The 12,662-nt window shown below is 55.2% G+C and overlaps 1 protein-coding gene across 2 annotated transcripts in view; it reads left to right on the top strand.

Moving 5' to 3' along the window:
• Positions 1–12,662, top strand: part of TNS1 (tensin 1) — a 224,337-nt gene that overhangs the window by 114,411 nt on the left and 97,264 nt on the right. For both annotated transcript variants that reach the window (XM_065880580.1, XM_065880582.1), the window contains exon 5: positions 11,903–11,944. In XM_065880580.1, the coding sequence (XP_065736652.1) occupies positions 11,903–11,944 (42 nt within the window). The remainder of the gene's footprint in view (positions 1–11,902; positions 11,945–12,662) is intronic.

The following is a 12,662-nucleotide window of genomic DNA, read 5'->3' as shown; positions in this document are numbered from 1 at the left end:
GCAGGCGGGGCCCTGGAGCCTGGAGAGGGAGGCGCCTGCCTGCGTGCAGGTGCCTGTGTGGGCGTTTGCGCGTGGGGTGCGTCACGGAGGGCCCCTGTGGGCACCATCCGACTGGCTGGTGCGGAGGTGCCTGTGGTGACACTGATGCGGGTGGGAGTCCGGGGGAGGCGGCACGGGTGCCACAGGACCCAGGCAGTTGGAGGCATCTGCACACCTGTGCGGTACCCAGCTTGGATACTGGAATCTCGCTCAGGTCTCCTGGCCTTTTCTCCTCCAACACCCGTTTGCCGTATGACAATGGGCCAGTCCCTGCCCTCTTTCTGAACCTCAGTTTCCCTCTCCGTCAAAGAGAGGGGTTGCACTGGATGCTCCAAAGGCTTTCTCTGTGCTGACACATATCCCCGCCCCCCCCCCCGCCCCCCGCCACCGTTCAGGGTCATCGATGGAATGAAATAAAGTATGCAAAAAAAAGTATGCAAAAGTGCTTGTGACTCTTAGCTATCTTTGGACCCAGAACAGTGTCCCTGCTGTCTGCCCTCCCAGCCCAGGCTCTGCTTAGCTCTTTGCCTTCCTTGCATCGGCTTCTCTTTCCTAATCTCACTGGGCTCAAACCCTTCTGGGCCTCGGCACTGCCTGGCTGTGCTGCTCCAGATGTGGAGTATTATTCGCGCAGAGCTCAGTTGAAGGTCATCTGACAACAGCAGGGGGTGGGAGTGGGGTGCTGTGGGGATGAGGCCAGAGTGCAGGCCTGGTTTGGAACTGCCAGGGAGAAATGCCTCTGGGACTGTGGAGGGACACCGTCGGGGGCGGGCGGGGAGGGGTGGGGTGGCGAGCCTACGTCTCATCATTTCAACCCAACTTCCACTTCACTGCTGAGAACAGAACGTCCTTGGCTGGTCTAGTATGTCTGGGGGTCTCTGGGATTTAGGCCTCTCCAGGCATAAGCCAGACGCCTGACCCCTGGCAGTCCTGTGAACTTTGTTTAGGCGAGGAAGGGTCAGGGGTTGGAACAGAAGGGAATAGGTTGGCATTGTGGCTGGAGGGATTGCAGTCAGATACCAGAAGGGACTCCTGCCTGAGCCAGGCTGTGGAAGCTTCCCATCTCTGTGACGTGCCCCATCTGGGCAGGAGGCCTCTGATCTTCGCAGAGGTTGAATCAGACATCTGGTGGTGGAGTGCTTGTGACACCAGAGGTTTCCCCACCTGAGTCAGGACCTGACCCCTCCCAGCAGTGGTCAAAGAGCGAGGGAGTTCCACTACCTCCCTCTGGATCCCGGCTCCCCAGGCCCTGAGTCTGTGGCTGTGGACACATTGCTTAACCTCTCTGGACCTCAGTTTCCCCCCTGCGGGTTGGGAGTTAGTAATAGTACCTACCTTATAAGGCTGTGAGGAAAATGAAAGGAGCAAATGAACTCATTGAATTAATCTGTGTTCAGAATCCTCCAGTGGCTGCCCACCACTTGGAGTAAAGGCCCAGGTTCTTCCATGGGTCTACACAACCCTGCACAATAGATAGATTTCCTCTCTGACCTCATCTTCAGAAACTGCCTCGTTCACTCACTCTGCTGCAACTACCTGGCCTTCTTGCTGGTCCTTGAATATACCAGGAAGATGCTGCCTCAGGGCCTTTGCACTTGCAAAGCTTTTCCTGCAGATACTTGCCAGACTCTTTCCCTCCTTGAGGTCTTTACTCAAGTGTCAGATTTCCCTCCCCCCAGCAACCCTCTCTCCCTTCCCTGCTTTCTTTGCCCCTCAGCATGTGTCACCATCTTACTTGCTTATCTTGTTTAAAAGACTCCCCCCATGTTTAGCATGTGAACTCTATGATGACAAGGGACTTCTGTCCTTTGTGTTCATTGCTGTATCCCCACTGTGTGGCACATAGTAGGTGCTCAATGCATGTTTATGGAGTGGCTGGAAGAAAGGCATTCAGCCAGATGCGCGGCACAGATTAGGTGCTCAATAAATAGGACAGCTGTCCTCTATCCCTTACTGGTGGGCCGTGGGGGCCTATTAGGGGGGCCAGCCTCCAGCTGGAAACTCTGCTGCTGTCCCCGGGGGGGGGAAAGTGGCCCAGGGGAAGCCGGGAGAAAGTTTGGCTTCCCCCAGAGAGCACTCAGCACCTGTTTCCTCACGGCAGGCAGGCAGGCAGGCAGGCAGGCGAGTGCTTTGAGCAGGTTCACAAGGGGGAGGAAAGGGCGGGTTTTATTTTTCCTTCCTTTTCCCTTTGCTGCCTGCCTTCAGCCTCTGTAGGGCTGGTCTCTGGCCTCCCCGCCCCTTCCCTCTTGCTTCACACTGTGTGTCTGTGTGTTTGTCAAGTTTTCTCCATGCCCCCAGCTCTCCCTTTGGCCTTCTCACCCATCTTACTTCAGTCCTAACCCCCTGGGATTGGGACCACTCATCCCTGGGCCTAGGATTTCTGCCAGCCTCTGTGCCCTGCCAGCCAGGGCAGAGTGGCTTAATCTTCAACCCATGTTTTCGTCTTACTTAACAGATGTTGCCCAAGGCCTTGGGTAGAAGGCTCCTAGGGTCACCTCCCTGCTGTGGGGTCCACCGGTGGGGGCGAGATGGAGAGGGGTGAGGGTGTGTTTGCCGTGGACACTCCTGATCCTTGGAAAGTGCTGAAGCAGCTTTTCTCAACTTCTGACAAATAAGAGTCAAACGGAATTTCCCAAGGGTGATGGCCAAGTGGAGTGGCCACCCAGGTGGGCCAGATATGAGCCCTTCTGCGCGCACGGCCTGGCACCCAGGAGACCTGGGGGTGGGGGGAGAGCCGTGTGGGCACTGCTTCTCGTCCACAGGCCAGGCCCGTGGCAGATGCTTGAAATGTCCTGTGGAACAAAACCCATTGAGTCGCAGGTGGGGTGGAGAGTCTGCGTTGGGGGAGGTGGATGGGGGATGGGAACGCCAGGTTGGTTTCACCTATAATAGTAATCAGAGCAATAGCGAAAAGTTAACCCTTGTATGGAACTTTCTTTGCAGACCTTTGCTGTGAAAGCTGTACAAAAACAAGCTCATTTATCCTTCCCATTAATGCAGTGAGGGAGGTGCTGTGATTACCCCGATGTCTCAGAGGAGGAGCACAGATGAGGCCTAAGGCCACAGAGCTATTTGAAGGGGGCACTGGGATTTCAGCACGGCCCACACTCGTAACCATAATGATGACAAACGTGACTGGCTTGCACAGCAGCTGCAGTTTGCAGAACCCTTCCCCTGACACCGGGCCAACCCGAGCCCACAGTGACTTGTGTGGAGGTCTGGACAGGTGTGAACCCTTCCTGGGGAGAGGAGCAGAGTGGGGCTTAGAAAGGCCAGGTGACTGCTTCACAGCCACGCAGCGGTGGCAAGGGCTGGGATCAAGACTGGGGTTTTGGATTCCTGGGCCTGCTTTCTCCCCGATACCCTCAGTACTTGCCGCTGATGTAAATAACCGATATTGCCAAGTGGGCTTCTCCTGGATTTCTTCTTTTAAACAGTGCCAGCCACGAGCTAGCTTCTCCATTTGCCAGCGGGCCTGGGATTTAGGGGCAGGTCTATCCATCCATCTATCTGCCATCCATCCTACCAACAAACACCTCCTGAACGCCTGCCTTGTGCCAGGACTGTTCTCATGCTGGGGCTGCAAGTTCCTTTCTGCTGAGTGCCAGGGCTTCTGGAAGGCAGGTGGAGATGCAGTAGGCACAGAGCCATAGGAGTGAGAGGCCTGGAGGCCATCTAGTCAAATCCTGCTCTTTCCCAGCAGAGGAAACTGAGGCCCTGGGTTTGTTTTTTTTTTTTTTGCTCTAATTCATTTCAAAAATTATGGTAAAATACACATAACATAAAAATTACCATCTTAACCATTTTTGAGTACACAGTCAGTGGATTAAATACATCCATTTCATTGTACAACAATCACCACCATCCACCTCCAGAAGGCTTTTCATCTTGTAAAACAAAAAACTCTGCACCCATTAAATAATAACTCCCCAGTCCCTGCTAACCACCATTCTACTTTCTGTCTCTGTGAATCTGACTACTCAAGTACCTCATGTAAGTGGATTCATACAATATTTGTCCTTTTGTGACTGTCTTATTACACCTAGCATAAAGTCCTCAAGGTTCACCCACGTTGTAGCACGTGTCAGAATGTCCTTCCTTTTTAAGGCTGAATAATATTCCAATGTGTGTATATACCACATTTTACGGATTCATTCATCTGTCAATGGCCACCTGGGTTATTTCCGTGTTTTAGTTACTGTGACTGATGCTGCTGTGAACATGGGTGTGTAAATATCTCTTCGAGTCCCTGCTTTCAGTTACTTTGCGTATATACTCAAAAGTTGAACTGCTGGATTATATAGTAATTCTGTTTTTGATTTTTTTGGAGGAACATACTGTTTCCCACAGCGGCTGTACCATCTTATATTCCCACCAGTAGCGCACAGAGGATCTAATTTCTCCACATCTTTGCGAAAACTCTCTTCTTTTCTCTTGTCTTGTCTTCTCTCCTCTCCTCTTCTTTTTCTTTTTTTTATAGTAGCCATCCTAATGGTTGTGAGGTGGTGGCCCTGAGATTTTCAAATGACTTTCTCAAGGTGCCCCTGGGGCGAGGAGGCATCACGCTGCCTCATGGAAGAAGAGAAGGGAGCAGAGAAGCACGTGGAGCCCCGCAGCCTGGCGCTGCCATCTGGCTCTCCATCAGGGAGAGTGGCCAAAAGTTGCTTTAGTTCATTCGAACTCCCAGCCCTGATGCATTTCATCCGAGGGCACTGAGGTGGCCATGGGTGGCCATCTTTGGGAGATTCTGGAAAGTGGAACAATGCCAGGAGAAATGAGCCCGAGAGAGTCTTGATTCCAAGAGCGATGAGGGAGGTTGGAAATCCAGTTTGTGCACCACCTAGACTGCTTAGTCTGGAGAGGGAGAATACGGGCCGGTGCAGAATGGGAGAGAGAACGTCTTGAAGGACAAGCAGGCTTCCTTTCTGTTGCTCTCTGAAGTAGAACCTCGTAGGTGGAGGGGTCTCATAAAGAGGGGGAGACTTGGATGCAAAGAAGAGCTTTCTAACACCTAAAAAGGCCCATTGGGGCTGTCTAAGGGAGTTGCTGTCACTGGAACACATACTCACTGACGCCTATTAGGGTGCAGTTGGGAGTTTCCCTCCCTGGGGGAAGCTTAGGTAGAAGCCCTCAGGGCCCACTGAGGTCCCGCCCTTAAGCTGGGCTGAGAAGGGACATGGTCCCCGGAGGTCAAGGCACCTATGAATGTGCTTACCACCTCCCCTTTGACCCCCACTGGGAGAGGCCCCAGTTGGGTGAAGGGCCCTGCCCTCCAGGGACCCTGCTCAGTGTGGGAGAGAGAGAGAGAACTCTATGGTGGAAATGAATTAGTGCCCTCCTCGGGGGTTCTGACTGGAGGCGGCTTTGGGGCCCAGGGTGGGCTGCAGTCCATCTCTGCCGCACTGGTTGAGGAAGTCTGCCTGCTGTTCCAAGTCCAGGTTAAGATTTGAGCAAATGGAAGAGAGGAGGGAAGGAGAGAGGGCCTTCCAGAGGGTGGCAGGGCTGGAGCAGAGAAGGGGTAGGGCCTTGGTGCAGATGACCAAGCCTGATGGCGGCCACAGCAAATCCAGTGCCCTCACTGGGGGTATGAGGGGCCAGGCAATCTTGTCTCACCTTGGTGGGCCTGGCTGGGGTGCCTGTGGGAAGGGCCTGAGTGTGGGAATGGAGGCGGGATGGTGGGGAGTGATGAGATGGGAGCAGGGTCTGCAGGTAGGGGAGGGGGGAAGGCAGTGCTGTCTACCTGAGGAAGAGGTGGCCAGATAAGGGAGGAATCCAGAAGCCAGGTTGGGGAATTTGAACTTGACGAGCCAAGCACTAAGGGCCATTGTGGGTCCTTGAGTGGGGAAGTGGCCCAAAGCAGGCTTTGAGAGTGGGAGTCTGCTGCCAGCGGTGGGTGTGGCTCGGTGGAGAGGCGGCTGCCAGGAGGAGGACTGGGCAGACCAGACACGAGGCCGGTGCAGGTGCTCAGCATGGGGTGGAGGATGTGTGCAAGGGCGGTCAGAGGGGCGTGGAGGAAGGGCCTGGGGAGGCACAGACTCTGAGTGCCCCGGCTGAGAGGGAGGAGAACAGCATCCTCGGGGAGGGGAGCGTGGCAGGAGGGTGTGAGAAATATTCCAGCAGGACAGGGTGGGGCGGGGGAGGGAGTCCGCAGTTGCCCAGCCTCAGCAACCTGGAGTCGGGTGCTGGGTCCCTCAGGGTGAATTGTGGGGGGCCCTGAGGACAGGAGTGGGCTTGCCCAGTCCCCCCCCGGGGGTGCAGGGGAATCAGGCGTCATGTTCCATTTAATCACATCCAGCCTGTTCTTTTACTCTGGTGGCCTTGGCCTGCCTGGGAGAGGATGTGGCCCCTGGAGCGACTTCCCCCGAACACTCACGGGACCTGGGCTGCCGGAGCCCTCTCTCCAGCCCCTTGCGCTCCGTGTTGAAGCTCTCCCTTCCGGGGATGCTGGGAAATAGCATGGGACAAGGGGCTGACCTGCGCCCACGTGGAGCTCGCCAACCTCCCCGGAAACTCAGTTTTTCCTCATTCAGAGTGCTTCCCTGCTGCCTCTGCTGTGTGTTTTTGTTGTTACCAAGGTGCTGGTCCCCCGACTGGCTGTGGGGTCTGCTATGTGCCCTCCCAGCCACGCCCCCTCTAAGTGCCCTGTTAATGGTGCTTCCCTGCCCTTCCCTTTGGTTTTCATTTCCCTCTCTTCATCTGCTTCGGGTTCTATTTTGAGAATGAGTGAGCCTAGAATATCGTGCTCTGGGTGCTGGGGCTGAGGACATCCCAGCCCGCCCCCCACCCCCCTCCTTTGCCAGTTCCCTTCCCCTCTTGACAGGCCGGCAGCGCTGGCCCTGACCTCACAGTCTGTCTGTCCAGTGGCAGTAGATGTGATGTCATGGGGTCTTTTTGTCCTGAAAAACTGCCCGGATTCCAGGCCTCCCAGGGGGCAAGAGTGGAGAGAGCTGGAGGGGTGGAAGGAGGGAGGGTGTGAGGAATTTCTGGACGGAATGTTCCTCTGGAGGCTGAGTCCGCATTCTGCGCCCCCCTCCCCCCAGTCAAGGGCTTGGGCACCTCCCCCCACCCGCTATGGCCCTCTGCCTTTTCCTTCCTCCAAAACAGCAGCCCACAGATACATTTTTTTCCCAGCTCACCCTCCCTGCAGGCCATCCACATGTCCTGCTGCGTGAACCTCCAGGCAGTCATCCCATCCACCTCGGCCTCTGCAGACCGGCCCCCCCCTCAGGCCCACACTGCTGGGGGTGGGTAAACGCATGGAGAGGGCATGCATGTCTTTTTTTGGAAAAAAAAAAACCCAAAAACTTGAGGAAAGGATGTGCAGCTTCCCTTATCCACACTGTGGTTCACAGCCCCTCACATTCAGGAAGTTCTCTCTGATGTCTGGTCCCAGTCTCTCCTATTGCAGCCCGTTTCCCCCTCTTCCTCTGGAAGTGCATTGAAGAAACCTTTTCCTCCTGAGGACCTGAGACAATTGGTCTTTAAGCCGCAGAAAGCTTGTTCCCAACAGGAGGGCAGTTGATTAGGAGTAAGAGGAACTGAATGAAGATTATGGCCAGGGAGAAGAGACAGAACATGAGGGGGATGTAAGGAGTGGCATTCAAATAGCAGTTGTCCTTATCTACAGGCTGTGTGACCTTGGCCAGGTTATTTAATCTCTCGGGCCCTCAGTTTCCTCACCTGTAAAATGGGATAATGCTTGCCTTGTGAGCATTGGTTATGAGGAATAATGATCATGAAAGCAAGGAGCCCAATGTTAAGCCCAAGGCATCATTAGTACCTGCTGAGTAATTGTTGTTACTGCAGTAACGTTATGAAAATGCACCTCCAGACCAGGGCCAGGAAGAGGTAAGGCAAGTGAGGCACCTGGGGTGCAAAATTGGAGAAGGTATTGCTCTCAGCGTTGTGCATCCTGAGACTAAATGCCTCCTTAAATTTTCTGCCCTAAGAGCCTCACTCTAGTCCTTCCCTTGCTCCAGACTCCCGGGTTTGAGGCCCCAGAGCAGAGCGATCCACAGATAGCAAGACTTGGCTGTCAATTGGCACTAGGTCTAAACTCTGCCATCTGCTCCTGAGCTGGGTTCGAGTTGTCCTGCTTGGGAGCAAGAGGCATTCTGGAAGACCCCTGGTGGGGCAGTGATTTGGCTACCCTCAGCTTTGGAAAGCCAGGGTTCGTTTTGGGATTGGGCAGGGGGAGGGGCCAGGTGGGGGAGGGGCCATCCTTGTCGGGGCTCCCTCTGCTTCATCCTTCTACAGCTGAGTCTGAGGAAGAAGGAAGAGCAGAGTCCGCCAACCAAGAGGCAAGAGCTAACCCTGCCTGCAGGCTGGCTGGGGATTGGGGTGAGGGGCGGTGGGTGAGCTCAGTGATGGGCTTTATAAAACCTGGGTGCCCACCTGAGTCCTGCCATGCACCTCACCACGAGAGGCTGGGCAAGTCATACCCGCACCTCTCTGTACCTCAGGTTCCCCATCTGTGAAATGGGGAGGGAGGAGATGGTGTCTGAGGAGTGGTGTGCAGAGATGGTGTGTGTGTGTATGTTTCCGAGCTAACGGTAGGGTGACAGCCGAGGCTTAGTGGGTCTTTGCCAGCCACTGGAACTCTGGGGCTGTGGCCTCGGGAGACCACAGCCCTGATGGCCTGGGAGCTTTCCCTAGTATACCCAAGCTTCCCTGCAGGGCCTAGGGCAGGGGCAGCCTCAGGGGAGAACACCCACACCCACCCCGCCCCGTGATGAGTTCCCTTGGCTTTTTCATTCCCAGCAGTCCCAGAGCTGGCAGCGCATGGAAAGCAGAGAAGCAGGACTTCAATCCCAGGAGGACTGGGGTGGAAGGGAGGGGTGGGGAGCGCAGCATGCCTGCTGGGCCATGTTTGCAAACACTGCAGGAAAACACTGGGTGTTGAGGTTGGAAAGCATTTTTGGAAATTTTTAGCTCCTCAGAAGGCCTCTCCACCAGTACGTTGAAGGCAGGCGTCTGGTGGCTGGCCCTGTGGGGAAGGGCTGGGAGCAGAGGGGCACAGATGGTTGCTGGCAGGGAGAGAAGTTTCTCGTGCCCTGCTGAGGCCTGTGGTTTCTAAAGTTGACTCTCTGGTCTGCATTGTATCAGACCCAGGAGGGATGGGGCAGGAGGGGCAAGGTGGGGCAGGGTGGGGCAGGGTGGGCTGGGAGAGGGCCCGGCCTTGCACCTGTGCAGTCGGAGCTGATAAATAACAGCTCACATTTATTGAGAGCTTCCTAAGTGCCAGGCCCTTTCTAAGTGCTTCATCTCATTTGCTTCTCACAAAAGAGGACCATGCCTTCCCGCTGAACAGCAGCAAGGACAGAGTGACCTGCTTGAGGTCACAGAGTCGGTAGCAGAGAGAGTCTGGATGTGGCCCAGCCGTCTGCTGCCAATGCTGTCAGACTAGACCAGCGGTTTTCAAAGTGTCATCCCCAGACCTGGAAACCTGTTAGAGATGCACGTTCTTGAGTCCCTCTCTAAGCTACTGGATCCGACCCTCTGGGGAGGGCCCAGCCACCCGTGTGTCCGTCAACAGCCCTCCAGGTGGTTGGGAGGCCACTGAAGTTTGAGACCCCCGGCCCTCATTCTGCTCTGCCCCGTCGGGGTCTCTTGGGAGGCTCTTCAGGGCCTGTGATGGGCCTGGGGCAGGTACTCTTGTCTCCGGTTGCTCCATCCCACCGCGTTTCTGACCCCCCCAGTCAGGGAGGGGGATTATATAGACTGTGAAGAGGGAGGGCTTTGGAACTGGGAGGTCTGGGTTCAGAGGCAGTCCTGTTGTGTAGACTCTGCATGCAGAAGGTCCCTGTGATCTGCCCTCCAAGCCTTCTCCTCCCCACAGAAAGCCAGAGCAGCTCAGAGCGGGGGCAGTTGGCCCGTTCTGCCCAGCCCATGGTCTCCACGTGAGCATTACAGAGCCCTGGACCAGAAGAGATGGGTGGAGGCCCAGAGGGCTGGGGCAGGCTGGCACTGCTGCAGAGGACTCCCCTGGATGGGGCCGGGTGGTGGTCGGAGGCTGAGCGGAGACCCTGGTCCTCATTGTTAGGTAGCTCCTAGAGCTCAGTCTGGGGAAGGGATCCCGGGGGATTTCCTGTGGGCTCATTTGCCTCCTGCCCGGTGGCCTGTGGCTCAGGAATGGGGTTCTGGGGGCTGGCTAGGTGAGGATTAGGACTGGGCTGGGGGGGACAGAATGTGGCCTCTTGACTCCCCCTGCAGAGCCATCCTCAGACTCCAGGTGGACCCACCTAGGGGGCTGGGAGGGGCTGGCTGATACGGCATCCCTGGACTCTGTTTTCCCTCAACTCTCCCAAGCTGCCTTGACCCTGAACTACACAGGGGGTTTCACCCACCTGGAAAGAAGTTTTGGCCTCAGTCTCTTGTCTCCCAGGCAGTAGGGGGAAAGTCTGGGCGTTTTTAGAAAGAGAGCTACTGCCTTCAGCTCAGCCCACTTCCTTCCTCCATCCCTATCTTGGCCCAGTTCTCCTCCCAGATGCCAGAACATTTCAGAGGTCATTCTGTCCACTCCCCTGTCTTCAGACATGAACAGCTCACCCTCAGGTCCCGGGATGGGGTTGGGGCAGGTGCTTCCTATTCAGAGACTTACTGTCTAAACCTGGTCCACAGTCATCTCAGCAAAGGCTTGTTTCCATGACCTTGACGTTCATGTCCATGTCCATCTGTGTGATTCAAGGGCCCCTCTAACCACATCACTGAGTTGGGAATGGAGCCCTGGAGACCGTGGTCAGGAGGTGGCCCTGGAATGGGGAGTTTCTCTCTCATTATGGGGGAGTCCAAGGAGCCCACATTTCAGGATGCCTTTAGTAGGAAGTTGGTCTGCACAAGGGAAGGATGGCACCAGGGTGAGGGACAGGATCAGTCCACGGGTGTTTATTGACGGCTCACTACACATACGGCACAGTCTCCGGCCCGAGGGCTATGGCAACTCAGTTGGTAAAAATGCTTCTTTGAATCTGTTTCGGAGGCAGGTGGGATAAGAATCACAAATAAAAATAAAACGAGAGTTGGGGAACTAGACATATTCCCACAATGAGATTATTCACACGCTGAGGACCAGATAAGTAGCTCAGACGGTAAGGCTTACTGGAGTTCTGAGGTGGGAGAGAGAGACCCCTTTGCTGGGGTGTTCAGGGAGGGCTTCATCGAGGAGGAGAGCTAGTAAGAAAAGAGGAGAAGCTGCTCCGCAAACAATAAGCCCGGATGTGGGAATAGCAAGGGGTCTGGATGGAAGAGAGTTTTGGGGTAAGGAAACTGAGGTCTGCAAGGGGGCAGGGCCAAAGGTGGGGATGGCCCTTGAAAGCCCACCGAAGCATGAAGACTCTGGCAGGCCTGGTATCTGCGGCTGCTGTGGTTTCACACAGCATGAAGTGTAGAGACCCAAGATGGGGTTCCAACCCTTTTGTCCCCCTTAGTAGTCAGTGGCTTTGGTCCACTCATCGAATTTCTCCTTATTTGTAAAGTGGGGCTCAAAGGTAGTAATAGTACTTACCTCACTGGGTTCTTGTGAATAAATGAAGCGGCTGGTGTAGGCACACATGCCTGGCAGGTAGGAGCAAGAGTCACTTACTCACTCCTTGTTCCTTTTTGAGGGGTCGGTGACTGTCGGAGTTAGGGGCCTTAGTGAAGTTTGTCAAGCTGGATGGCTCTAGGACCAATAGGATTGTCTTTCATTTTCCAGACTCTGCCCCCCAAGCTTGGGGTCAGCACAATATGTCTGAGTCTTGGGTTGGCACCATCGGTGCTATCTCAGGAGGCCTTCTGCCCATCACAGCCACCAGCCCCCGGGGAGAGAGCCAACCTGGGGATGTTTGCCCTGAGGCCTCATGCTGTTTTCTCCCTCTGCCCACAGCCCGTCAACACTGAAACTGCTCCAAAGAATGTAGTGGACACGGTGAGTGACAGCAGGTAGGGCAGGGTGAGCGCCTGGGGAGGCCGGGAAAGCATAAGGAAGATTGGGGGGAAAGTGAACGGATGTGTTTGAGGACACCCTTCTGGAGTAGATTTGGGGAACTTGGGGGAAGGATGGAGACACGGGTGGCACTGAAAGCTGGATATCGGAGCATCCCCTTGTGTGTTCAGAAATGGATTGCTGGGGAACTAGGCAGACAGGGAGGGAGAGGCCCGTGGTTAAACGTGGGCTTCTTTATTAGATATGTAGAATGTGAGAAAGCCAGGCAGATCTTTCCAAACATGTCTTTCTGACTCAGCAGACAGACGATTTCCTCAAGGCTCCGTGGAGGAGGAAGGGAAGGAAGTGGGTGGGTCGTGTGGTGGGGAAACCGAGGCTGGCAGCTGAGAGGCGTCTCCTGGCAACGGCCGGCATGGAGTGATGGGCTCAGAGATGGAGGACTTGGGTTCACCTCCCAACTCCTCCAAGGTTCTATTTGTGAGACTGTAGCAAGTCCTGAGCCTGTCTGTGCCTCAGTTTTCTCATCTGCAGAAATGGGAATAATAACATCTCCCCCAGGAGAGACACGAATGAGAGGATATGGTTGGCTCTGAAGGGCCGTTAGTGGACAGAGAAATGCTACACAAACAACCAAGCCCCCTCCCAGGCCCTTCTGCCAAGCCCTCACCCCCACCACTGCCACATCCAGCAGATGAAAGAC

The sequence above is a fragment of the Phocoena phocoena genome, chromosome 7 (genome assembly GCF_963924675.1).
Source record: "Phocoena phocoena chromosome 7, mPhoPho1.1, whole genome shotgun sequence".
NCBI classification, from domain to species: Eukaryota; Metazoa; Chordata; class Mammalia; order Artiodactyla; family Phocoenidae; genus Phocoena; species Phocoena phocoena.
This window is presented reverse-complemented; position numbering and strand designations above follow the sequence as displayed.